At 39.2% G+C, this 22,960-nt stretch overlaps 2 protein-coding genes across 9 annotated transcripts in view; one reads left to right on the plus strand and one right to left on the minus strand.

Moving 5' to 3' along the window:
• LOC149845151 (phosphoglucan phosphatase DSP4, amyloplastic-like) overlaps window positions 1-22,751 on the plus strand; it is a 138,157-nt gene extending 115,406 nt beyond the window's left edge. For 4 of the 8 annotated variants that reach the window (XM_089995558.1, XM_089995555.1, XM_089995559.1 and 1 more), the window contains 2 exons: window positions 21,954-22,061; window positions 22,160-22,751. In XM_089995558.1, coding sequence (XP_089851684.1) covers window positions 21,954-22,061; window positions 22,160-22,321 — 270 coding nt within the window. In that variant the 3' untranslated portion in view covers window positions 22,322-22,751. Of the gene's footprint in view, window positions 1-1,537; window positions 1,711-21,953; window positions 22,062-22,159 lie in introns of those variants that run through there. The other 4 variants (XM_089995561.1, XM_089995562.1, XM_089995556.1 and 1 more) reach the window with 3 other exon arrangements.
• On the minus strand, window positions 10,231-10,851 carry LOC149845153 (uncharacterized). Its single transcript, XM_089997126.1, has 2 exons — window positions 10,807-10,851; window positions 10,231-10,701 (listed from the first exon to the last, which is right to left on the minus strand). Exons 1-2 carry the CDS (start codon window positions 10,849-10,851, stop codon window positions 10,231-10,233), a joined length of 516 nt encoding a protein of 171 aa, XP_089853252.1.
• Window positions 22,752-22,960: the final 209 nt, after the last annotated feature.

The raw sequence follows: 22,960 nt of genomic DNA on the forward strand, positions 1-22,960 counted from the left end.
CACATTATATTTAGCTCTGGGCATGTAAAATAATGATTTTCTTGCACATGCTTAGATTGGTTGTGCTATGCATGTTCAAAATAATAAGATGTAGTGCTTTAATGTGCATATGCATACGTGAGATAGACATGTTTTGCACGTACATAACGACATGCATATTCACATGTTTTAAGTGAATAGATTCATGAGTGACAACATGCATATGACATGAATACATGCATTAAATGAAATCATGTTTTGTACTTGAATATGTATACTAATTTGGAAGCATGTATTTAACCCGAATATGTGTGCACTCATGCATATGCTTGTGAAATTTATTGTTTCCTGTACATCTCAAAAATTGCTTGTATGAGTGTGCATTGGAAAGCATGTGGAAGGAATGCATATTGGCATGTTATTCATGATTTTTGCATATGAATGCATTGATGATCAAATGGATCATCCTGGGTTGTGTGAGCCTTGAGTATGAGTTGCTTTTTGTTTTAGTTGTTAAATGCATTGCAAAAATCAAATGTGATATTATTGTTCTTATTGTACTGTTCAATGTTGTCGCGAGCTATGGTCTCGTGAAGAGCTTTGCATGTTGATTTGCAAGCTTATGTTATTAATTCTTCATGTTGAATTGCAAATTAAAAGAAATGAATTAATAACAAGATAAAAGCGATTAAAGAACAATGTAATCTATGTTTCTTTGATGTCCCTTATTTAGTGTGAGAATATTGGATATTGTGGTTTTGGAAAAACCGTGAGGATACTAAAACTCCGTGTGCGTTGTTGTTGCTCTTGAACTCGGTATTGAGGTTCTTCTCCTGATCACGGTTTTAGGGAGTGTGTCACTTTGCCTGGGGGTGGTGTGTAGACAGAATTGTTGTTTTGGTATGCCAAGAAAAGTGGCATTATGGTTGTTGATTTCCATAGTGTCTCGACATTGGTTGTTGATTTTCAATGTTCTGATGGATGATGTTGATTTCTGATATCGGTTGAGGGCTAAATTTGGAACTCAGTAATAAAATACAACTTGTGTGCTAAGTTACCTTGGGAACCCTATTGGACCTCGAGAGGAACTTAAGTTTTGAGTATTTGCGGGCAATGATAATTAAAAAGAGGAACTTAAATTGTGTGCATTTAATAGGATCATGCATATGGAAAGAAAACTATAATAAAAGATAATAATAATTTATTCATGCATTGCACTGAAATCACGCATATTCTTGCTATGTATTAGATCATAGTATATTTACTTGTTCTCTTAACTGTGATATATTGGTGAATGCATAATGTTGCTCTTTAATGCTTGTTGAATGTCTTTATTGCTTAAATTGTGATCCCTGTTATTTATTAAATGTTCTCTCATGCTTAATAATTGTTTCTTATTGCATGAATGATTAGTTGAATTATGAATGTATTATAATTATGTCTCTCTAAAATATTGCATGAATCTTATTTACGTTCTTTTTACTTGTTTGATTCATTAGAGGAATTCGTACGCAAAATTCTTTGGATTCTAACACCCTATTTGTTGTGGTTTTCGCAGTCTCAGGTGCCTAGTGGGGAGGACTTGCTTTTGAGAAGAGTCACGAGGGGACTACACGACTGCATGACAGATTCTTGGGATGGCGTGACTTCCTTTTTGCTTTCTTTACTTTTTATTTACTTATGTCTCAGACTCTTTACATTTGAATAAATAAAGTTTGGTTTGGTATGAAAGATGAGTATAAGATCCCTTATATTGGTGGTTGTGTTTTAACCGTAAGGCCCCCGGGTCTTTGAGAATGTTTCTGCACTTGTAGAAATTTTTTTTTGCATCCTTTAAGGGGTATGAGTTGGGGTCGTTACAATTCATCCTAATACAAACAAGCACACTTGAATGTGTATCCTTAATGTAACCCAATCTTGTAGGGCAAACTGGTATGAAAACATATGTGGTATCAACAAATAAAGTTCAAGTACCAATTGAGAGATTTATAGTTTAATATGAATTATAGATTTTTAATTTGTAGTTAGAAACCAAGTTGGGTGCACTCTGCGATATCAACTATCCAATTCCAAAATATACTATCATGAGATAGGAACTTAGCTGTGAAGCTTGTGATATTTATCAAGTAATAAAAAAGTTTAGTATGTGAACAATAACAAGTCTATGGTTGTCGGTGATAAAAATTAACAAAGAAGGCAAGAATAGTGTACTTTTGTGAAAGTTAAGATGTGATGAGTTCATGCAGAGTAAAAGAAACTCTCTTCCCATTTTCATAGTTAATGTACATGGCTTTAATATTTAAGTAAAACCTGAAAAGAGGAAACATAATCTAGTTATGTTTTAAGTGGGTCAACCTATTGGTTGACTATTTAAGGAGAATCTATGTTGGATATTCAAACCATAGTCAAGGAATGATCTTAGTTGTCAAAAGCAGTGCCTAGGCACCGCCTGGACGGGCTGGGTGCAGGGATACTGCCTAGGCTTATGGGTCTAGGCGATAAGGCCCTATTTCCCTCCAGGCCTTGCCTAGGCCACCTAAGCGAGGGCCACCACTTCTATTTTTTCTCTTTTTATCTTCTTTTTTTCTTCCTCTTCTTTTTGTCCCTCCACCTTCTCTTTTTCTACCTCTTCTTTGTCTTTTTCTTCATTTTTCCCCTTTCTCTTTTTTCTCTTTTCTCTTTTGAAATTTCCTTCTTTTTTCTTCTTCCTCCTATTTGAAAAAGTCTATTTGTCTATGTATTCTTTACTTTTATTTGTTATTTTGTATTCCGGGTCTGGATAATATATCAGACCCGACCCATACTAGAAACGAAGGATATATATACATGTTTTAGGTCACGATTTCAGGAAATCGTGACAGCCACAGCTCCTCCTTTCTCTTTCATCTCTCTTTTCACGTGTGACAGATCCTAATGAAATCTAACATGGTATCAGAACGTAGATTCATCTAGGGCTTCGAAGCTGCTTCCAGAAGGTCTGACCTGAGAGATCGACCTGCATTCAATCAAGAGGTTTTCTTCTTCTACACTTTTCTTCCATCTTCTTCTTTCTTTCATTTACTCCTTCTCTACTATTCTTCGTGCCTGAATATTCAGATTTGACGTGAATCTGCATTAGACTTGAAAGGCTCTAGTTCTTCTTTCTATTATCGTCTCACGGTTTATATTGAATATTCAGATTTGATCGTGTACATACGTCAGATCTGAAATATTCAATCCTTGCGTCAGATCTCAAATTTTCTTGATCGTGCATATTCTCCATCTCGCACTTCCTCATTCTGTCAGATCTGAAATACTTAGATTGGATCGTAAATATTCTTGGTCTCGCAATTCCTATTTCTGCCAAACCTTGTCTGAAACAATCGGATCTGATCACCCATCATTATCAGGTCTGGAATACCATATTTCTTGATTGCTGAATCACGCAAATCATTGTGCCTATAAATCATTTTGCTTACAAATCGTTATGCCTACAAATCGCTGTGTCCACAAATCGTTGTGCGTACAAATCGTTGTGCTTATAAATCATTGTGCCTGTAAATCGTTGTGCCTACAAATCGTGTGCCTGTAAATCGTTGTGCCTACAAATCATTATGCCTGTAAATCGTTGTGCCTGCAAATCGTTTGTGCATGAAATACAAGCCTGCAAATCGTTTGTGCATGAAATACACCTGTTGTCGAATTCCATATTCACGAAACCCTTTTGTTCTTGAACCAACATAGTTCCCATTTGTGATTTATTAAAGTTTGTTCAACGTGAACTGTTCTGCTCCCTTTCCTGCATTTATCACTGAAAAAAAAAGGACAAAGGCAAGAAGGGACGACCAACAAGTTTTTCAAGTAGTGGCCTGTGCATCTCGTGAATACCTTGTTAACTTTTAAGCTATGGACTCCTCTCATTCTTCCCAATCTGGTCTCTGTTCGAGTTTTCTCAATCAGCTTGTTTCTAAAAAATTGACCACCTCAAACTTCTTGATTTGGAGAAGACAGATCATTCCTTTTATAAGGAGTCAATGTCTCTTAAGTCATCTGGATGGAACCGCTTCAGCTCTACTGAAATTTGTTGCGCGAGAAGAGAAGGATGATAAAGGGGCAATCTCAATTGTATATGTCAAAAATGCAGAATATGTCAATTGGGAAAAGAAAGATCAGCCAGTGGTCGTACATTACCTCTACACTCTCTCAAGAGGTACTTATTGCAATTCCTGACAATTGCACAGCCATGCAACTTTGGGAGAGACTGGTTCAGACATATTCACAAGTTTCTCAAGCAAGAATGGTTTTTCTCAAGAGAGAATTTCAGTTATTGAAAAAAGACTCCATGACTATCATGGAGTATCTAAACAAGATGAAGACTATCACAAATCAACTTGCGGTTATAGGATGTGCGGTGAGCGACAGTGATATGGTGTAGCAAACCTTGAGTGGATTGGGATCAGAATATAAGATGATTGTTACTTCATTACTGTGTTTGCATGTTCTTCCCACCTTTGATGAGCTTCGAGCTAAATTAATTCAGTATGAAATTACTCTGAAAGGCTTTTTCGAGGATAATCACACTTATACGAATACCCAAGAGGTCTTTGCCGCAGGAATGACTTATGGTCGAGGACGAGGGCGAGGAGGACAAGGGCAAAATGGACACGAGGGACGTAGATTACTTCCCACTCCCACTGTTACTCAGGGATCAAGACCCATTCCCACATGCTTCTTTTGAAACAAAAGGGGGCATATCAAGGCGAATTGTTGGCATAATTCTAAAAATAAAGGAAAGTCTCATTAGGCAACATTCAAAAGTAAGTCCATCAGCACCAAAGACAGTGGAGAGATTAAAGAGTTGTTAATATCTACCTTGTCGGGATTGAATCTAAAGCAGAATGAACAAGGAACTTGGTTTGTTGACTTTGGGGCAGCAACTCATGTGACCGGGAGATGGATCTTACCACCCTGTTACTCACATTGGAAAGTCTATCATCCCCATGTCACATTCTACTCTTGAACTCTCCAATGTCCTTCATGCTCCCAATATCAAGAAAAATATTGTCTCTGTTTCTAAACTTGATGATAATCATGCTTCGGTCGAATTTACTGCCTTCTCTGTGCAGGTCAAAGACCTTCGCATGAGGGAAACATTCACTGAAGTAAAGAGACAAGGCAAAATATGTCTTTCAAGAAGATCCATGTCATTCGGCCTGTCTTGCTCACCCAGATTTGAAGTCTCCATTAGAGTTATGTCTTTCTGAAAATGTTCTTAGTATTTCTGAATGTAATAAGCCTTCTCTATGGCACTGTCGTTTAGGACATTGTGGGAGTCATTTTATTAAGAAACTTGTTTCTAATAATCTCATTCCAAAAGAAAGTCTGAATGTGGAAGAGAGAAGTCAAAAGTGTTCCGGTTGTCTTTTATGCAAGAGTCATGTATTACCTTTTCGTTCCATTAATAAGAGAGCTTCAAAGCCTTTTGAGATAATACGTTTTTATGTATAGGGGCCTGCTCCAGTCATCTCTGGATCTGGAAGCAAGTACTATCTAATTTTTGTTGACAGTTACTCTCGATACACCTGGATATACTTCATGAAAAATAAGTCTGAAGCTTTCTTTTTGTTTCAGAACTTCTTGGCCTTAGTAAAAAATCAATTCTTCGAGTCCATTCAATTTTTCCAATGTGATGGAGGGAGGGGAGTTCACATCCAATGACTTCATTTCTATTCTTCAAAATAATGGGATAGGAAGAAGAGTGTCCTTCCCACACACGCAACAACAAAATGGGATTGTTGAGTGCAAGTATAGGCATATTGTTGAAAGTGCGATGAGTATGCTTCATAACAGTCATCTTCCCATTAATCTATGAACATAAGCCTTTCATTCTGCTGTACATGTGATAAATAGACTGCCCATGGTTGTTTTACAAAACAAGTCTCCTTATCATTGCCTTTTTGGAATTCATCCTGATTATCATGACTTACGTGTTTTTGGATGTATTTGTTATGTGCATATTGATCAGTCCTTGAGAAACAAGTTTCAGGATAAGGCTCAGAAGTGTAGATTTGTGGGATATGTGGATGACTACAAAGGATACATATGTTATGATCCCATTAGCAGACGCATCAAAATCTCGAGAAATGTTGTATTTGACGAGCTGAACTTTGATCATAAAATTGGCACAAGTGACATATCCTTTACCTCAGTTAAAGTTTATTACCCTTGGCTGAATTCAGAGCTCTTTGATAGTTCGAATGAAAAATGTCATTCGGACTATATGCAACACGAAGAAGAGAATCACAAGATCGATGGTACATCGGAAACGCAGAACTGTGAAGCAGCACCACCATTGGAATCAGGAAGGTATAAGAGCATTTCCTACACCAGACAGAGAATGGTTATTTCAGGACTCCTAAATCGGGCTCAAGAGGTTGCACCTACCTCCTCACACACCCTTGACGTCAGGAGATCCAGTCACATGCGGCATCCTATTGATAGGTGGGTCGGCTACAACAATTTCTCCATGAATTTTCAACTCTTTTTTATTGCTCTCAACAAGGAAGATGAACCTATTATGTACTACCAGGCAACCACCTCTAAGAAATGGGTAGAAGCCATGAATGATGAAATGCAAGCCTTGCATGAATGTAGAACCTGGGAAATTGTTCTCAGATCGCCTGACAGAAATGTGGTAAGATGCAAATGGGTCTACAAAATAAAATATAAACCAGATGAGACCATTGAACGATATAAGGCAAGACTCGTGGCAAAGGGTTTCATACAAGAAGCAGGACAAGACTATGATGAGACTTTTAGTCCAGTGGTGAGAATGGAATGTAACGCCCCAAAATTTTAACCCAGATTTTTCCAGGATTTTTTTTTTTAAACCAACAAATGATTCTAGGGTTAAGCATTTCAGAACGATACAGAAAGGTAAAAACAAACCACGCCATTTATTTATTTTTTTTTTCAATAATAATAGAATTCAAATAGAGTTTATCACATCATCAGTCTCAAAACAAAAATTTCAATCAAAAAGCAATTAGGACCGCCAGGGAACAAATAGATCCAGTCATGGTCAGCGCCTCATCCTGCTTCGCCCCTGGACTACTCTGAGCCTGAAAATGATAAAAATTATAAGAATTAGACTACCACGTCTAAGTAGGAAAACTGTAATTATTCTTGCAAGTAGATCATGTGTCAGGTGTGATGTGGGTGTTGTGTTGGAATTTCAGTCTAAACATAAACACATAGGGAATTCGATGCAATAGCAATAATAGACATATATCTGAATAGAAAGGTAGATTATGTAACAGTTTATACTTAAGCACAAAAAGCATTTTTCTCAACTACAACAATTAAACAAGGTATTAAGCAATTAAAACAGAACTTACGCTAACATGAATAACATCTATATAACATCCATAATATGAATTTAATTAACTAATATATGCACAGTTTAGGATGTTGTTTTATCATAAGCACCGAATATACAGCATGATGAAAAAGTAAACAGTTGTCTCTTTAATGACTCCAACACCGTGATACCTAACTGTTCTAGTTAATGTTTATCTTTTCTTATCCCGCGGGTACACACGGGCCAAGGCAACCATCACAGAAGAGAACGTTCGGGGGTATATTATTCAAGGTTGTTTTATTAACCTGAACCTTCTAACTGTGACTGAAATCCCAAGGGAGCGGCCAGTGACCGAGAGAAACTCCCAAAGGCCAAAACCAAACCAGGATGCATCCCTAACTTCTGCAGAAGAACATGGAACTACCACCTAGGACATATTGGTAGTCTGGGTCCCCCAACTCCGAGGACTGGGACCAACGAGTCACTTTAGCTCGAAACTAAAATTATATCCCCGGAGTTTTGTACCACTTACCCTCTCCAAGGTAAGCCCGAATCTGAGTGAGTAAATCTTTTCATTTAGTTAACCTTTCAGGGTGTAGGAGCATTTTTCCCCAAACCTGCTACTACCACAGTCGTAGATTTCCAACCTTAGTCATTTTACCCCAGTGTATGAATCAACCCCATCATTTTCCATGTTTTCATAAACTCACTCAGGGTGCTCCGGTGCCTTTAAACCAGTCAAGCACAAGAGTTAATATTTTAATTTTCTTACCAAAATAATTGAATCAAACCACGTACCTTCATTAGGTATCTAACCCATATCGCCCATTGAGCAAGGTTTCCCAACCAAACCCCTAGTAGAAAGGGATAACCATGACTTATTTAATCATTTGCCCATTTAGGTTACCACTAGATTATTTCCTTTCAATTCAGAATGCTCCAAGGAAAAGAAATTCACATACTCTGAACACGGGCAATATACAATGTCAATACATAACATTTCTTTGATATGTCTCACTCATTTTCTACATGAAGAGATCAAGGAATTGTCTTAAGACTTTAAAACTATCATTGGTGTACAACTGCTACTCTAAGGCGGAAGTTGGAATGTAAGAGAACTTGCAGTTTTATGTGGAATCTAAGCCAAAAATCACAAAGACTGTAAACCCATTCAGCCTATTTCAGTAATACAAACACAGAAATTTTGTGCACAAGAGAAGTGACAACTAGGTATTATTCAGCTAGCATATTGAAATTCTAAAATCCAACATGAACCACTCAGCCATTCTACTGTATCCCACAAGTTAACTAAGTGATGCACAACACGCTGGGTTACACAGAAAATAAAAGAAGGAACCAGAATTCATTCAGCAGCATGAACTAAACACATATTTTTTGTTTCAGTTCAGCCACCATACAGCATATACATCAAACAATGGTTTCAGCCATTCTACTGCATTTTGTAGTATTGTTAAATATCAAACAGCATGTTGGGTTATACAGAAATAAAACAACAACTAGACATTCATTCCGAACCTATGGTGTGATCAAGATAACTCAGCTGAACCCAAAAAAAAAACGAAAGTAACTACCTATTAAGTTCTTCCACAGGTTAAATCGTAGGGGCAATTACCACCTCTGAGTATATCAGGTGCACACGGTCATAACACAGAATTGATAAACATAAATAAACGATTATTTGAAGGTATGATATATTCATCTTTTAAGTATCCCAAAACAATTTTAGTGATGATTCATACAACATCAGACATAATTTGAAACGGTCATGCACATTTCAGGCTTGAAAGGATAAAAAAAAACACACAGACTCTTAGTTAGGGCTTTCAATACCAAGGTCAAGAAAAACACAATTCGAACTAGGGTTTTCGATTGAAAAGGATATAGATTTAACATCTAAATTTCATACTAGTTCACTAATCCGAGCATGAGGAATGAATCATCAACAAACACCCAATCGGTTAAAAGAAAAAAGAAAAACAGTTTCCCCCCCCCCCCCGACGGTTATAAATCCCCATCCTCTACTCGAATAGGGTAAAATACGAAACCCCCCCTCACTCATGGTAGCATCTATCGTAAAAACCCCTCCCAATCATCCCGAAACATAAAATACTTACAAAAATAAGCACAATAACCTACCATTATCCGGCGAGGTTGTTGCGGCATCCACTAGAGGGGTCGGGCGGCCTGGACAGCACCACCACCAGCGAGGTTGGCTCCTCACTGCAAGGCCTCGAGCTGCGGCTTGGGATTGGAGGGAGCTTCGAGGTTTAGAAAGGTAGAAAAGAGTGAGAGAGAGCATGGGACAGCGAGAGAGGGAGAAGGAAGGGTTCGGGGTCCCTCCTTTGTAGGTGGGTGGCCTCCCGAAAATGAAAGGAGGTATACCCTCCCGGCGGCTGCGGGGTGGTTTCCCCCAACTCTCCATCCCTTTGCGTGTTAGGGTTCAGCCGAACCCTAACACCCGATATATCGGGGGAGGGGTTCTCCCCCCTCACAGGTTATGTTTATCGGGCGGCCCTCCTATCGCCCCCCCCCCCTCTTTATTCCTCCCTGTAATAAAAGTTTATTACAGGGAGTGGGTCGGGTCCGGGTCCGACCCCCGACCCGCGAGGCTGGACCCAATTTGATTTGGGTCCGGGTCGCATGAACATTAGTGGACCCAGGGGTTGGATCCACTTGGGTCCGAACCGTGGATTTGAAAAAATCTAATTTCTTAAATATTTATTTATATAATATTACTAGAATACACTAATATACGCAAATTTTCTTTTGGATCCAATAACGGATCCTAGGCCCAACTCCACATAATTCTTAAGTTTTAGTGTAAAATTTGTGGTTCTTACATCCTTTCCTCCTAAAAAAAAAATTCGTCCTCGAAATTTACCTGTTGGTGTTTACTCGAACAACTCGGGGTATTTTTCTCGCATATTAGCCTCCGGTTCCCACGTGCTTTCATCGATGCCATGGTGTTGCCATCTCACCTTAACGAGAGGAATGGTCTTTGATCTCAAGACTCGCTCACTTCGTTCCAGTATCTCCACTGGTTTTTCTTCCATTGTTAGGTCTTCCCTTATATCTACGTCCTCATATTGGATGACATGCGACGGATCTTGAAGATATTTTCTTAACATAGATACATGGAATACGTTATGTATCTGAGCATACTGAGGAGGTAGGGCTATACGATAGGCTGTTTCTCCAACCCGTTCCAAAATCTCAAAAGGTCCGACATATCTGGGACTCAATTTTCCTTTCTTACCAAAACGAAACACACTTTTGGTGGGTGATACCTTCACAAAGACTCGATCCCCCACATCAAAAGTGAGCTCCCTACGCCTTTGATCTGCATAACTCTTTTGTCGACTCTAGGCTGTGAGCAGTCTATCTCTTATCATCTTTATCTGTTGGGTGTAATGTTGTAACACGATTGGTGATTCTATCGACCGTTCTCCAATTTCGTCCCAATACACCGGCGATCTACAAGGTCTTCCGTACAGAGCTTCGAAAGGAGCCATGCCGATACTCGCATGGTAACTATTATTGTAAGCATATTCGGCTAAAATAACATGCTTGCCCCACTCACCTTTCCAATCCAGCATACATGCTCGCAGCATATCTTCTAGTGTCTGGATCGTCCTCTCTGATTGTCCGTCAGTCTGGGGATGAAAAGCGGTACTCAGCTTCAGTTTCGTACCGAAGGCCTGTTGCAACTGACCCCAAAACCGAGAAGTAAATCGAGGATCTCGATCTGATATAATAGAGACTGGTACTCCATGCAGTCGAACAACCTCTCTGATGTATAAGTCTGCTAAGCTCTCGAGGGATTGATTTATTCGTATGGGTAGAAAATGAGTCGATTTAGTCAGTCGATCCACTATTACCCATATCGCGTCATGTTGTTTCCGTGTTTTCGGCAAACCCACCACGAAGTCCATGGTGATTTCTTCCCATTTCCACTGTGGAATCTCCATTTGCTGCATCATTCCACCAGGCTTCTGATGTTCCACCTTGACTTGCTGACAAGTCAAACACTTCGAGACATAACTTGCGACCTCACGCATCATTCCATTCCACCAATACCCTCGTAAATCTTTAAACATTTTTGTGCCCCCGGGTGTATGGTGTACTTGGACCTATGTGCTTCTCCCAATAGTTCTTCTTTCAACTTGGGGTCACTAGGGACCCAAAGTCGCTTTTTCATCCAGATACTGCCATCTTCTTTGAGTGAGAAGTGTGAATTTTCTTGTTGGGCTAGTGACTTCAGTTTCTCATACTGGGGATCCTCTTTCTGACCTTCAATAATCTTTGTAAGGATCTCCGGGTGAGCAGACAAATTAGATAATTTGATACTTCCCACGACCTCTGAAAACGGTTTCCAATCCATGAATTCCTCCACCAAATTCCACCATTTTGTCAATAGACTAGACAAACTGCAACCGGCTTTGCGGCTGAGGGAGTCAGCTACCACATTTGCCTTTCCTGGGTGATAGGAAATGGTGAAATCGTAATCCTTTATAAACTCCAACCATCGTCATTGTCGCATGTTCAACTCTTTCTGGGAAAACAGGTACTTGAGACTTTTGTGATCAGTAAATACCTCGAATTGTTCCCCATACAGGTAATGTCGCCATATTTTCAACGCGAACACCACGGCTGCCAATTCGAGATCATGAGTTGGGTAGTTTCGTTCATGAATCTTTAATTGGCGAGAGGCATATGCTATCACCTTACCATTTTGCATTAAAACACATCCCAACCCAGTACCTGATGCGTCGGAGTAGACCACAAAACCACCATGACCTGAAGGTAAAGCCAACACTGGTGCGGTGGTAAGCTTCTTCTTTAAGATTTGGAAACTCTCCTTGCACTTATCCGTCCATTCGAACTTGATTCCTTTCCTCAGGAGCTTGGTCATGGGCATAGCAATCCGTGAAAAGTCCTGAATGAATCTTCTATAATAGCCTGCTAATCCTAGAAAACTCCTGATATCGCTGATATTCTTCGGTTGACCCCAATTTAATACAGCTTCAACTTTAGCCGGGTCCACAGCGACTCCATCTCGCGATATAACATGACCCAAGAACATGACCTTCTCGAGCCAGAATTCGCACTTGGAGAATTTGGCGAATAATTGGTGTTCCTTGAGAGTCCCCAATACGATCCTCGAATGTTCACGATGTTGTTCTATACTTTCAGAGTATATAAGTATATCATCAATAAAAACAATCACAAAAGTGTCCAAGTACGCTCTGAATACCCTATTCATCAAATCCATGAATGCGGCGGGAGCATTTGTCAGTCCGAATGGCATAACTACGAATTCGTAGTGACCGTACCTTGTTCTAAAGGCTGTCTTGGGAATATCATCGTCCTTGATCCGAAGTTGGTGATATCCAGATCTAAGATCGATTTTTGAAAACACCTTAGCCTTTTGCAATTGGTCGAACAAGTCTTCAATGCGAGGTAGGGGATACTTATTTTTTACTGTTGCTTGATTCAACATCCGATAGTCTATACACAACCTCATAGAACCATCTTTCTTCTTTACAAACAGAACTGGTGCTCCCCATGGTGACACGCTTGGTCTAATGAAACCTTGTTCCATCAACTCTTGGAGTTGTTTCTTCATCTCCTCCAACTCTACTGGAGCCATACGATAAGGTGCTTTCGAGATTGGTGCCGTCCCAGGCACCAACTCGATATGAAAATCCACCTCACGCTGTGGAGGTAGTCCAGGCAACTCATCCAGAAACACTTCTGGGAATTCACGAACCACTTCAAGTTCTTCTAAAGGTGTGACCTTCGACTCGCAGGAAAATACATTTACTAGGAATGCTCGGCACCCCTGTCGCATATACTTCTGGGCCTTTAATACTGATAAAATTCGGCCCTTTACTGTAGGTCTCGAGAGCCGAAACTCAACCTTTGGCAATCCTGGTCGGGACAAAACCACTTTCCCTTGGCGACAGAGAACGTTGGCATAATGTTCATATAACCAATCCATCCCCAAAATGACATCATATTCAGTCATATCGAGCAAGATTAGGTCAGCAGGTAAGTTTTGTCCTTCAAGTACAATTATGACATCAGGGATGTAGTTTACACATATCGAATTATATCCTATCGGATTGTACACATATAATTCATGTTTCAGAGATTCAGTATGTGCACCAAGTAATTTTGCAAATTCTACGGATATGAACGAATGTGTAGCACCACAGTCAAATAGAACAAGTGCAGCACAGCCATTGACAAATACAGTACCTTGTACCAGATTTCCTTTCTCCAACTCTTCCGCAGTGGTGGCATATACTCGTCCCGGCACCCTCTTCTGTGCATTTTGCTGTGGTGCTTGCTGCGGCTGAGATGGTTGATGTTGCTGTCCTCCCCCGGCATTACGTTTCTGCATATTCGCCATCTTCTTGTGGCACTGACGGGCATAATGACCCATCTTTCCACAGTAGAGACATGCTCCTGTGTCTCTAGGGCAAGGTTGTCCGTAGTGGGACCGGTTGCACTTCTGGCACACCCGATTTTGTCCTTGTTGCTGCGGAGGACGATTTCCACCATTGTACTTTTGCTTCTTGTAAGGTGGCTGGTACTTCTTGCCACTGTGGTGCTGCGGCGGACCGGCTCCCCGTTTCCCCGGTGTGTCCTTTTGACTCTTCCTTGATCTCTCCCATTCTTCATTCAGCATAGTAGCCACTTCAATGGCTTGTGCGAGGGTGGATGGCAGATTTATCATCACTCGTGGTCGCAATCCGTCCTTGAGTCCGCGGACATACCTAGTTGCTCTGGCTTTATCATTCGCGAACAGATTTGGGCAGTAACGCTCCAAGGTCCGAAATTTGGTAGTGTATTCCACCAAATTCATATTTCCTTGAGTAAGCTCAAAGAACTCTTGATGCTTTTGATCACGAGCGTACTGGGGGAAATATGTCTCTAGAAATGTCCGCTTGAATTCTTCCCATGGAATAGTATCCTCTCCGGCAAAGTGGATGGTTCGGGTTGTGTCCCACCATTTCTGTGCATCTTCCGTCAAGCGGTAAGTGCCGAAGTCCGTTTGCTTATCCTCGGGAACAGACAGAACCCGAAAAGCTCGTTCTGTCTCTGCAATCCAATTCTCAGCTAATTCAGGATCAGCCTTGCCTGAGAAGGTAGGCGGGTTCAACTTCAAGAACTTCTCATAGGTGATTGTGTTCGTATTATGCCTTTCACTTATGGCTGCGGCTAACTCCGCCTGGTGGCGCATTTGAGTGTCCATGGTTTGAGTCAGCTTACCGAGAGTTTCCATCACGAATCCCCTTTGGTCCTGCCATTCATTTGCCGTGCTCGAACTAGCTTGGGATCGACGGTACATCTAATAACCATTTCAATACACACAGTTTTACTATCTTTTCATTATAGTGTTTCAAAAATCATTACAGATATATATTTATACATATATAGGAGAAAATTGTAATTATCATGACTACTAAAGTAAAATAAATAAAATATACTCACAGAGCGATCTCAGGATGTGGCATGACCGTGAACTTTGATTTATTGTTCCCAGGCTCTGATACCATAACTGTAACGCCCCAAAATTTTAACCCAGATTTTTTCAGGATTTTTTTTTTTAAACCAACAAATGATTCTAGGGTTAAGCATTTCAGAACGATACAGGAAGGTAAAAGCAAACCACGCCATTTATTTTTTTTTTCAATAATAATAGAATTCAAATAGAGTTTATCACATCATCAGTCTCAAAACAAAAATTTCAATCAAAAAGCAATTAAGACCGCCATGGAACAAATAGATCCAGCCATGGTCAGCGCCTCATCCTGCTTCGCCCCTGGACTACTCTGAGCCTGAAAATGATAAAAATTATAGGAATTAGACTACCACGTCTAAGTAGGAAAACTGTAATTATTCTTGCAAGTAGATCATGTGTCAGGTGTGATGTGGGTGTTGTGTTGGAATTTCAGTCTAAACATAAACACATAGGGAATTCGATGCAATAGCAATAATAGACATATATCTGAATAGAAAGGTAGATTATGTAACAGTTTATACTTAAGCACAAAAAGCATTTTTCTCAACTACAACAATTAAACAAGGTATTAAGCAATTAAAACAGAACTTACGCTAACATGAATAACATCTATATAACATCCATAATATGAATTTAATTAACTAATATATGCACAGTTTAGGATGTTGTTTTATCATAAGCACCGAATATACAGCATGATGAAAAAGTAAACAGTTGTCTCTTTAATGACTCCAACACCGTGATACCTAACTGTTCTAGTTAATGTTTATCTTTTCTTATCCCGCGGGTACACACGGGCCAAGGCAACCATCACAGAAGAGAACGTTCGGGGGTATATTATTCAAGGTTGTTTTATTAACCCGAACCTTCTAACTGTGACTGAAATCCCAAGGGAGCGGCCAGTGACCGAGAGAAACTCCCAAAGGCCAAAACCAAACCAGGATGCATCCCTAACTTCTGCAGAAGAACATGGAACTACCACATAGGACATATTGGTAGTCCGGGTCCCCCAACTCCGAGGACTGGGACCAACGAGTCACTTTAGCTCGAAACTAAAATTATGTCCCCGGAGTTTTGTACCACTTACCCTCTCCAAGGTAAGCCCGAATCTGAGTGAGTAAATCTTTTCATTTAGTTAACCTTTCAGGGTGTAGGAGCATTTTTCCCCAAACCTGCTATTACCACAGTCGTAGATTTCCAACCTTAGTCATTTTACCCCAGTGTATGAATCAACCCCATCATTTTCCATGTTGTTTTCATAAACTCACTCAGGGTGCTCCGGTGCCTTTAAACCAATCAAGGACAAGAGTTAATATTTTAATTTTCTTACCAAAATAATTGAATCAAACCACGTACCTTCATTAGGTATCTAACCCATATCGCCCATTGAGCAAGGTTTCCCAACCAAACCCCTAGTAGAAAGGGATAACCATGACTTATTTAATCATTTGCCCATTTAGGTTACCACTAGATTATTTTCTTTCAATTCAGAATGCTCCAAGGAAAAGAAATTCACATACTCTGAACACGGGCAATATACAATGTCAATACATAACATTTCTTTGATATGTCTCACTCATTTTCTACATGAAGAGATCAAGGAATTGTCTTAAGACTTTAAAACTATCATTGGTGTACAACTGCTACTCTAAGGCGGAAGTTGAAATGTAAGAGAACTTGCAGTTTTATATGGAATCTAAGCCAAAAATCACAAAGACTGTAAACCCATTCAGCCTATTTCAGTAATACAAACACAGAAATTTCGTGCACAAGAGAAGTGACAACTAGGTATTATTCAGCTAGCATATTGAAATTCTAAAATCCAACATGAACCACTCAGCCATTCTACTGTATCCCACAAGTTAACTAAGTGATGCACAACACGCTGGGTTACACAGAAAATAAAAGAAGGAACCAGAATTCATTCAGCAGCATGAACTAAACACATATTTTTTGTTTCAGTTCAGCCACCATACAGCATATACATCAAACAATGGTTTCAGCCATTCTACTGCATTTTGTAGTATTGTTAAATATCAAACAGCATGTTGGGTTATACAGAAATAAAACAACAACTAGACATTCATTCCGAACCTATGGTGTGATCAAGATAACTCAGCTGAACCCCAAAAAAAAACGAAAGTAACTACCTATTAAGTTCTTCCACAGGTTAAATCGTAGGGGCAATTACCACCTCTAAGTATATCAGGTGCACACGGTCATAACACAGAATTGATAAACATAAATAAACAATTATTTGAAGGTATGATATATTCATCTTTTAAGTATCCCAAAACAATTTTAGTGATGATTCATACAACATCAGACATAATTTGAAACGGTCATGCACATTTCAGGCTTGAAAGGATAAAAAAAAACACACAGACTCTTAGTTAGGGCTTTCAATACCAAGGTCAAGAAAAACACAATTCGAACTAGGGTTTTCGATTGAAAAGGATATAGATTTAACATCTAAATTTCATACTAGTTCACTAATCCGAGAATGAGGAATGAATCATCAACAAACACCCAATCGGTTAAAAGAAAAAAGAAAAACAGTTCCCCCCCCCCCCCGACGGTTATAAATCCCCATCCTCTACTCGAATAGGGTAAAATACGAAACCCCCCCTCACTCATGGTAGCATCTATCGTAAAAACCCCTCCCAATCATCCCGAAACATAAAATACTTACAAAAATAAGCACAATAACCTACCATTATCCGGCGAGGTTGTTGCGGCATCCACTAGAGGGGTCGGGCGGCCTGGACAGCACCACCACCGGCGAGGTTGGCTCCTCACTGCAAGGCCTCGAGCTGCGGCTTGGGATTGGAGGGAGCTTCGAGGTTTAGAAAGGTAGAAAAGAGTGAGAGAGAGCATGGGACAGCGAGAGAGGGAGAAGGAAGGGTTCGGGGTCCCTCCTTTGTAGGTGGGTGGCCTCCCGAAAATGAAAGGAGGTATACCCTCCCGGCGGCTGCGGGGTGGTTTCCCCCAACTCTCCATCCCTTTGCGTGTTAGGGTTCAGCCGAACCCTAACACCCGATATATCGGGGGAGGGGTTCTCCCCCCTCACAGGTTATGTTTATCGGGCGGCCCTCCTATCGCCCCCCCCCCCCCCCCCTCTTTATTCCTCCCTGTAATAAAAGTTTATTACAGGGAGTGGGTCGGGTCCGGGTCCGACCCCCGACCCGCGAGGCTGGACCCAATTTGATTTGGGTCCGGGTCGCATGAACATTAGTGGACCCAGGGGTTGGATCCACTTGGGTCCGAACCGTGGATTTGAAAAAATCTAATTTCTTAAATATTTATTTATATAATATTACTAGAATACACTAATATACGCAAATTTTCTTTTGGATCCAATAACGGATCCTAGGCCCAAATCCACATAATTCTTAAGTTTTAGTGTAAAATTTGTGGTTCTTACAGAGAATGATTCAAATCATTCTTTCCTTAGTTGTTGAACATGGATGAACATTGAGTCAGCTTGATGTTAAGAATGCATTTTTGCATGGAGATTTGAAAGAGGAAGTTTACATGAAACAACCACTTGGATACTATGAGGAAGATTGTAAGACAAATGTATGCAGACTAAAAAGGGCTATCTATGGCCTAAAGCAAGCATCTCGCTCTTGGTTTGATAGCTTCTCTTTTGAGATTCAGAAGCATGGCTTTGCTCACTCCCTACTAGATCACTCATTGTTCATCTTTAGAGGGCAAAATGTGATCACCTTATTGCTAATTTATGTTGATGATATTGTCATCACAGGAAACTCTAAGGATCATATCAAAGAAGTAAAGAAACTACTGAGTTAGAGATTCAAAATGAAAGACCTTGGTGCCCTACGTTATTTTCTTGGAGTTGAACTTGATAGCCGAGTTGATGGGTTGACTGTCACCCAACACAAGTATTCGATGGATGTTCTAACCAAAGCAGGTATGAAGGATTGTAAACCTCTAGGGACTCCAAGTATTCTTTACCAAAAACTGAGTGCTCATGATGGAGACTTGTGTGAGGATTCCACCAGGTACCGCAGATGTTATCTCACATTCACTCGACCTGATATTGTTTATTCAGTCAATCAAGTGCCCCAGTTCATGCATAAACCGTATACTGGGCATATGGAGGTTGTTAAAAGGATACTCATATATCTGAAATGTACAGTTGGGGATGGATTGATATATTCTCCAAAATCATCTGGCAAGGACATGCACGAGATCACTGTATATTGTGATGCAGACTGAGTAGGGGATCCGGATGAACGAAGGTCTACATCAGGATATTGCATCTTCATTGGAAGAAACTTAGTATCCTGGAGCAGTAGAAAACAAAAGGCCATTGCTAGATCAAGTACTGAGGCTGAGTACAGATCCATGGTTGTCGTTACTGTTGAAGTCACTCGGTCTGTCTTTCTTTGCGACAATCAAAGTGCTCTCAACATGTCATTCAATCCGGTTCATCATAGTCGTGCCAAGCACATTGAGATAGATCAACATTTTGTGAGACAAAAGGTTGAAAAAAAGGAGATCGAGCTCGAATTTGTTTACAGTGAAAGACAAGTTGCAGACATATTCACAAAAGGCTTGACCAAGGATCGTTTTTGGACACTTAAAGGCAAGTTGTTCATAGTTCAAAACCATGATCAACTTGAGGGGGGTGAAAAAGTCTATTTGTCTATGTATTCTTTACTTGTATTTGTTATTTTGTATTCCGGGTCTGCATAATATATCAGATTCGACCCATATTGTAATCGAAGGATATATATACATGTTTTAGGTCACGATTTCAGTATTAGAAATCGTGACAGCCGCATTTCCTCCTTTCTCTTTCATCTCTCTTTTCATGTGTGACAAATCTGACACTATTGCCCTTCCACTCCTTTTTTTTCTTCCTTTTACTCTTCTTTTTCTTACCTTTTTTTACTTTTTTCCTTATTTTCTTCTGTTTTATATTTTTTCTTTACATGTATGACCATTTTTTCACACACACACATATATATGCATGTGTTGGGAGGGTGTTGTGTATATATATATATATATATATGCTTTATGTTCAATGCTATGCAATTTTACAATTTTACAATATTTTACAATAAAAGTGCACTAATTGACCTTTTATTTTTCATTGTTTATGTAATTCAAGATATCTTTATACGCAAAATGAACATGTCACCAGTGTTGCAAAGTAGCTAAAACAAAGTCTAACAAAAGATCTACATGCTTTTTATCTTTAAAAAAAGAACATTTATTTGCATCGCATGTCTGCTACTCTGGTCACATACTCTTATCATCCTCCAATACCATAATATTGGGCTTTCACCATGGGCAATTTGGCTTGATATCTCTAATTTTGGTATTTTGTGAAATATCCTATGTAGTCAAAAGCCCCGACTAGTCCGACTAGTTGGTATAGGCATAAGTAAAACACCTAGGCTTTGTAATTCCTAGGTGAGTACCTTAACAGATACCAATTTTGCCGATTAGGCACCGACTAAGCTGCCTCCGCCTAGGCACGAGTGCAGTTTAGCCATTTATAATTCTTATATATATACACGTGTGTGTGTTTGTGTGATTTGTTCCGTGAAATCATAAAAACATGCTTAGTTATTATATATATATATATATGTGTGTGTGTGTGTGTGCTATGCTTTTGGGATTTTTTCTGTGAAACATTGAAGGCATGCAGAGTTAATTTTAATTGATTATGTTTTCTATATATGTGTCTGTTACTTTGTTTTCGATGAATTTTTCTATAACATCCTGAAAGCATGTTTAGTATTATGAATTATGTAATATGTTATTTATATATGTATGTGTTATTGTGCTTATGTGAAAGGTTGAAAGTATACTTGTTGATTATACTGGACATGTTAGAATAATTGAAATATATATATATATATATATGTGTGTATATTCTAGTTATGTATTAATATATTTTGTGAAGGCATGTGTAATTTTGTAATTGTGTAATGAAAACATCTTATTAGTAAAAGAATTGAAACATATTTTTATGTATATTTTGTGTATTTTTTATATTTTAATTGGGGTACCGACTAGCCCCGCCTAGTCCTCGACTAGTCTTTTTAGGGGTCTGCCGACTAGGCCTAGCGCCTTTGACTACATAGGAAATATCTAAGATGTAATAAACTATTTTTGAAAAAAAATGCTTTGCTAATTTCTTAAGTTATTCATCTAGAATTTGAAAATGTGTTTCCTTGATCTTATCAAGAAATCTGATGGCTTTGACAGATATGGAACACGGGATGACTTTGATTAAGGAAACAAATATGAGAGTGAGAGTTTAACTTATCTGGCCCCTTATCTTTCATTGTGCAGCAATTGAGATTTTGGTTACATGATAGTTGCAAATCCTTAAAGTTAATACTTAAAAATAGCAAGTAGATTTCAAGCAGAATAAATAAGACTCAGATTTGCCATGTTTAGTGAAAGAAAATTGTAGTTGTGCATAAAATGGTTGAGAAAGGGACTGCAACTGTAATTGTAGTTCCTGGTAGCCATAAAATACCATTAATCCCAGATATATCTTCCTAACCAAGGGAATCTTGACACTGGTGAGGATATGGTCTAATTTTGTTCTTTTCATAGGTTTCAACCGATTTTTTCCTGAATTTTCTTTCAGGATAATGTTTTCTATCTATTGATCATGAAAGGAATGACAATGTAATTGGTAAAAGTTGTACATAATTTTTCTTTTCAGGTTTATGGCTTAAGAATTAGATTTTTAGGTCATTATATTTGGAAAGGGATAAAATTGGTATTTATTTTGTCTGAATGTGTGTAAGTAACTTTGAAATGAAATAGGAAGTCCCCTTCTCACTAAAAGCACTTTATGGGAAGGTTCTTTAACTGTCAGGCAGTGCAGGCTTGTTTTCTTCCCATATGCACCAGATATTCAAGGCCAACTGATCCATTAGACATCCTTAGATTGTGATGTTATGTTATTCATCCTAATTCATGTAGTTGTCGTCAACGATACCATACCAATTTGTTGATGTTGCCAAGGAAAGAAAAGGTCTGTGTAGAAGGAAAGCTAGAATATGTTTTTATGGGATTGGTTTTCTTCAGGAAGGACGTTACGAATACAAATACATTGTGGATGGGGAATGGACGTGTAGCAGTAATGAGCTGATCACAAGTCCCAACCTAGATGGACATGTCAACAACTACATTGAGGTAACATTCCTTGACTTAAAAACTCCGGATATTTCTTCTTTTCTTTTTCTTGATGGATGAATGGCCCTCTCTCTCGCTCATATATATGGGCGTGCCAGGTTTTCAACAAGGATGTAGGCAACGAGTCCAGGCAAAGAAGGAAGAGATTGATGGATGATGCTGATCTTTCAGATGATGAGAAGAAGATTATAGGCCAAGTTTTAGATTCTTTCAAGGATGATATACATTTGGAGGATGGAGGGAATGATGCACTGCAATGATTATTGCTATAATCGGGTCCAGCCTCTAACCTGCCAAGTTTGTGTTGTCTGTGACCAGTGCTTTAGTATGTAAAAGCATTAGATCGGTTCTAATCTTCGTGCTTTTGTTTGTGCATGTGATGCTAATAAGGTTGCCACAGCATCTACGGAGCATAAAACCCTTGGAAAGCATCATGATCTTATTCAAATCAGCAACCAAGTGTATGTATTTTATTGGCAGACTTATTTATTTTTCTGTTGTCTGATTGCTATAAAAAATGTGCCCAACTACTACCCGTTACCAATTGCACGTATTTGGCATGAAATACTAAATTTTGAACGGCAAGGACAGTATCCTACATCTTACTTTGGAAATTGGTAATTCAGCTCTTGATGCATTTCTTAACGCTAGTAGGGATGTGTATAAAATACAGGGAAATGGTTGCTTGACTGAGTGATCTCATGCTGGAGGAAAAAGTCTCTGTTTTCTGCTGTCGTTTAAATTGTTTTTGGTATTTAGCTCTTCAATGCCCATCATAAATATAAGCGAGAATATGCCTGTCACGGGCTTATTTTTTTCAATAAGCCACTGCGGTACCGCCGCAAGCCTTTCTATCGTTCTATCACGGGTATAAAATGTTTCGCAAACCTGTGATGCGT

This window comes from Nuphar pumila, chromosome 2, assembly GCF_984573655.1.
Source record: "Nuphar pumila chromosome 2, dmNupPumi1.hap1.1, whole genome shotgun sequence".
NCBI classification, from domain to species: Eukaryota; Viridiplantae; Streptophyta; class Magnoliopsida; order Nymphaeales; family Nymphaeaceae; genus Nuphar; species Nuphar pumila.

Bases quoted from the DNA above. Each gene is read 5' to 3' on its own strand.
- LOC149845153 (XM_089997126.1), bottom strand. From the start codon at position 10,851: ATGGCTCCTTTCGAAGCTCTGTACGGAAGACCTTGTAGATCGCCG. The intron at 10,702-10,806 runs GTGTATTGGGAC...CTCACAGCCTAG, and splicing joins GAAGACCTTGTAGATCGCCG to AGTCGACAAAAGAGTTATGC.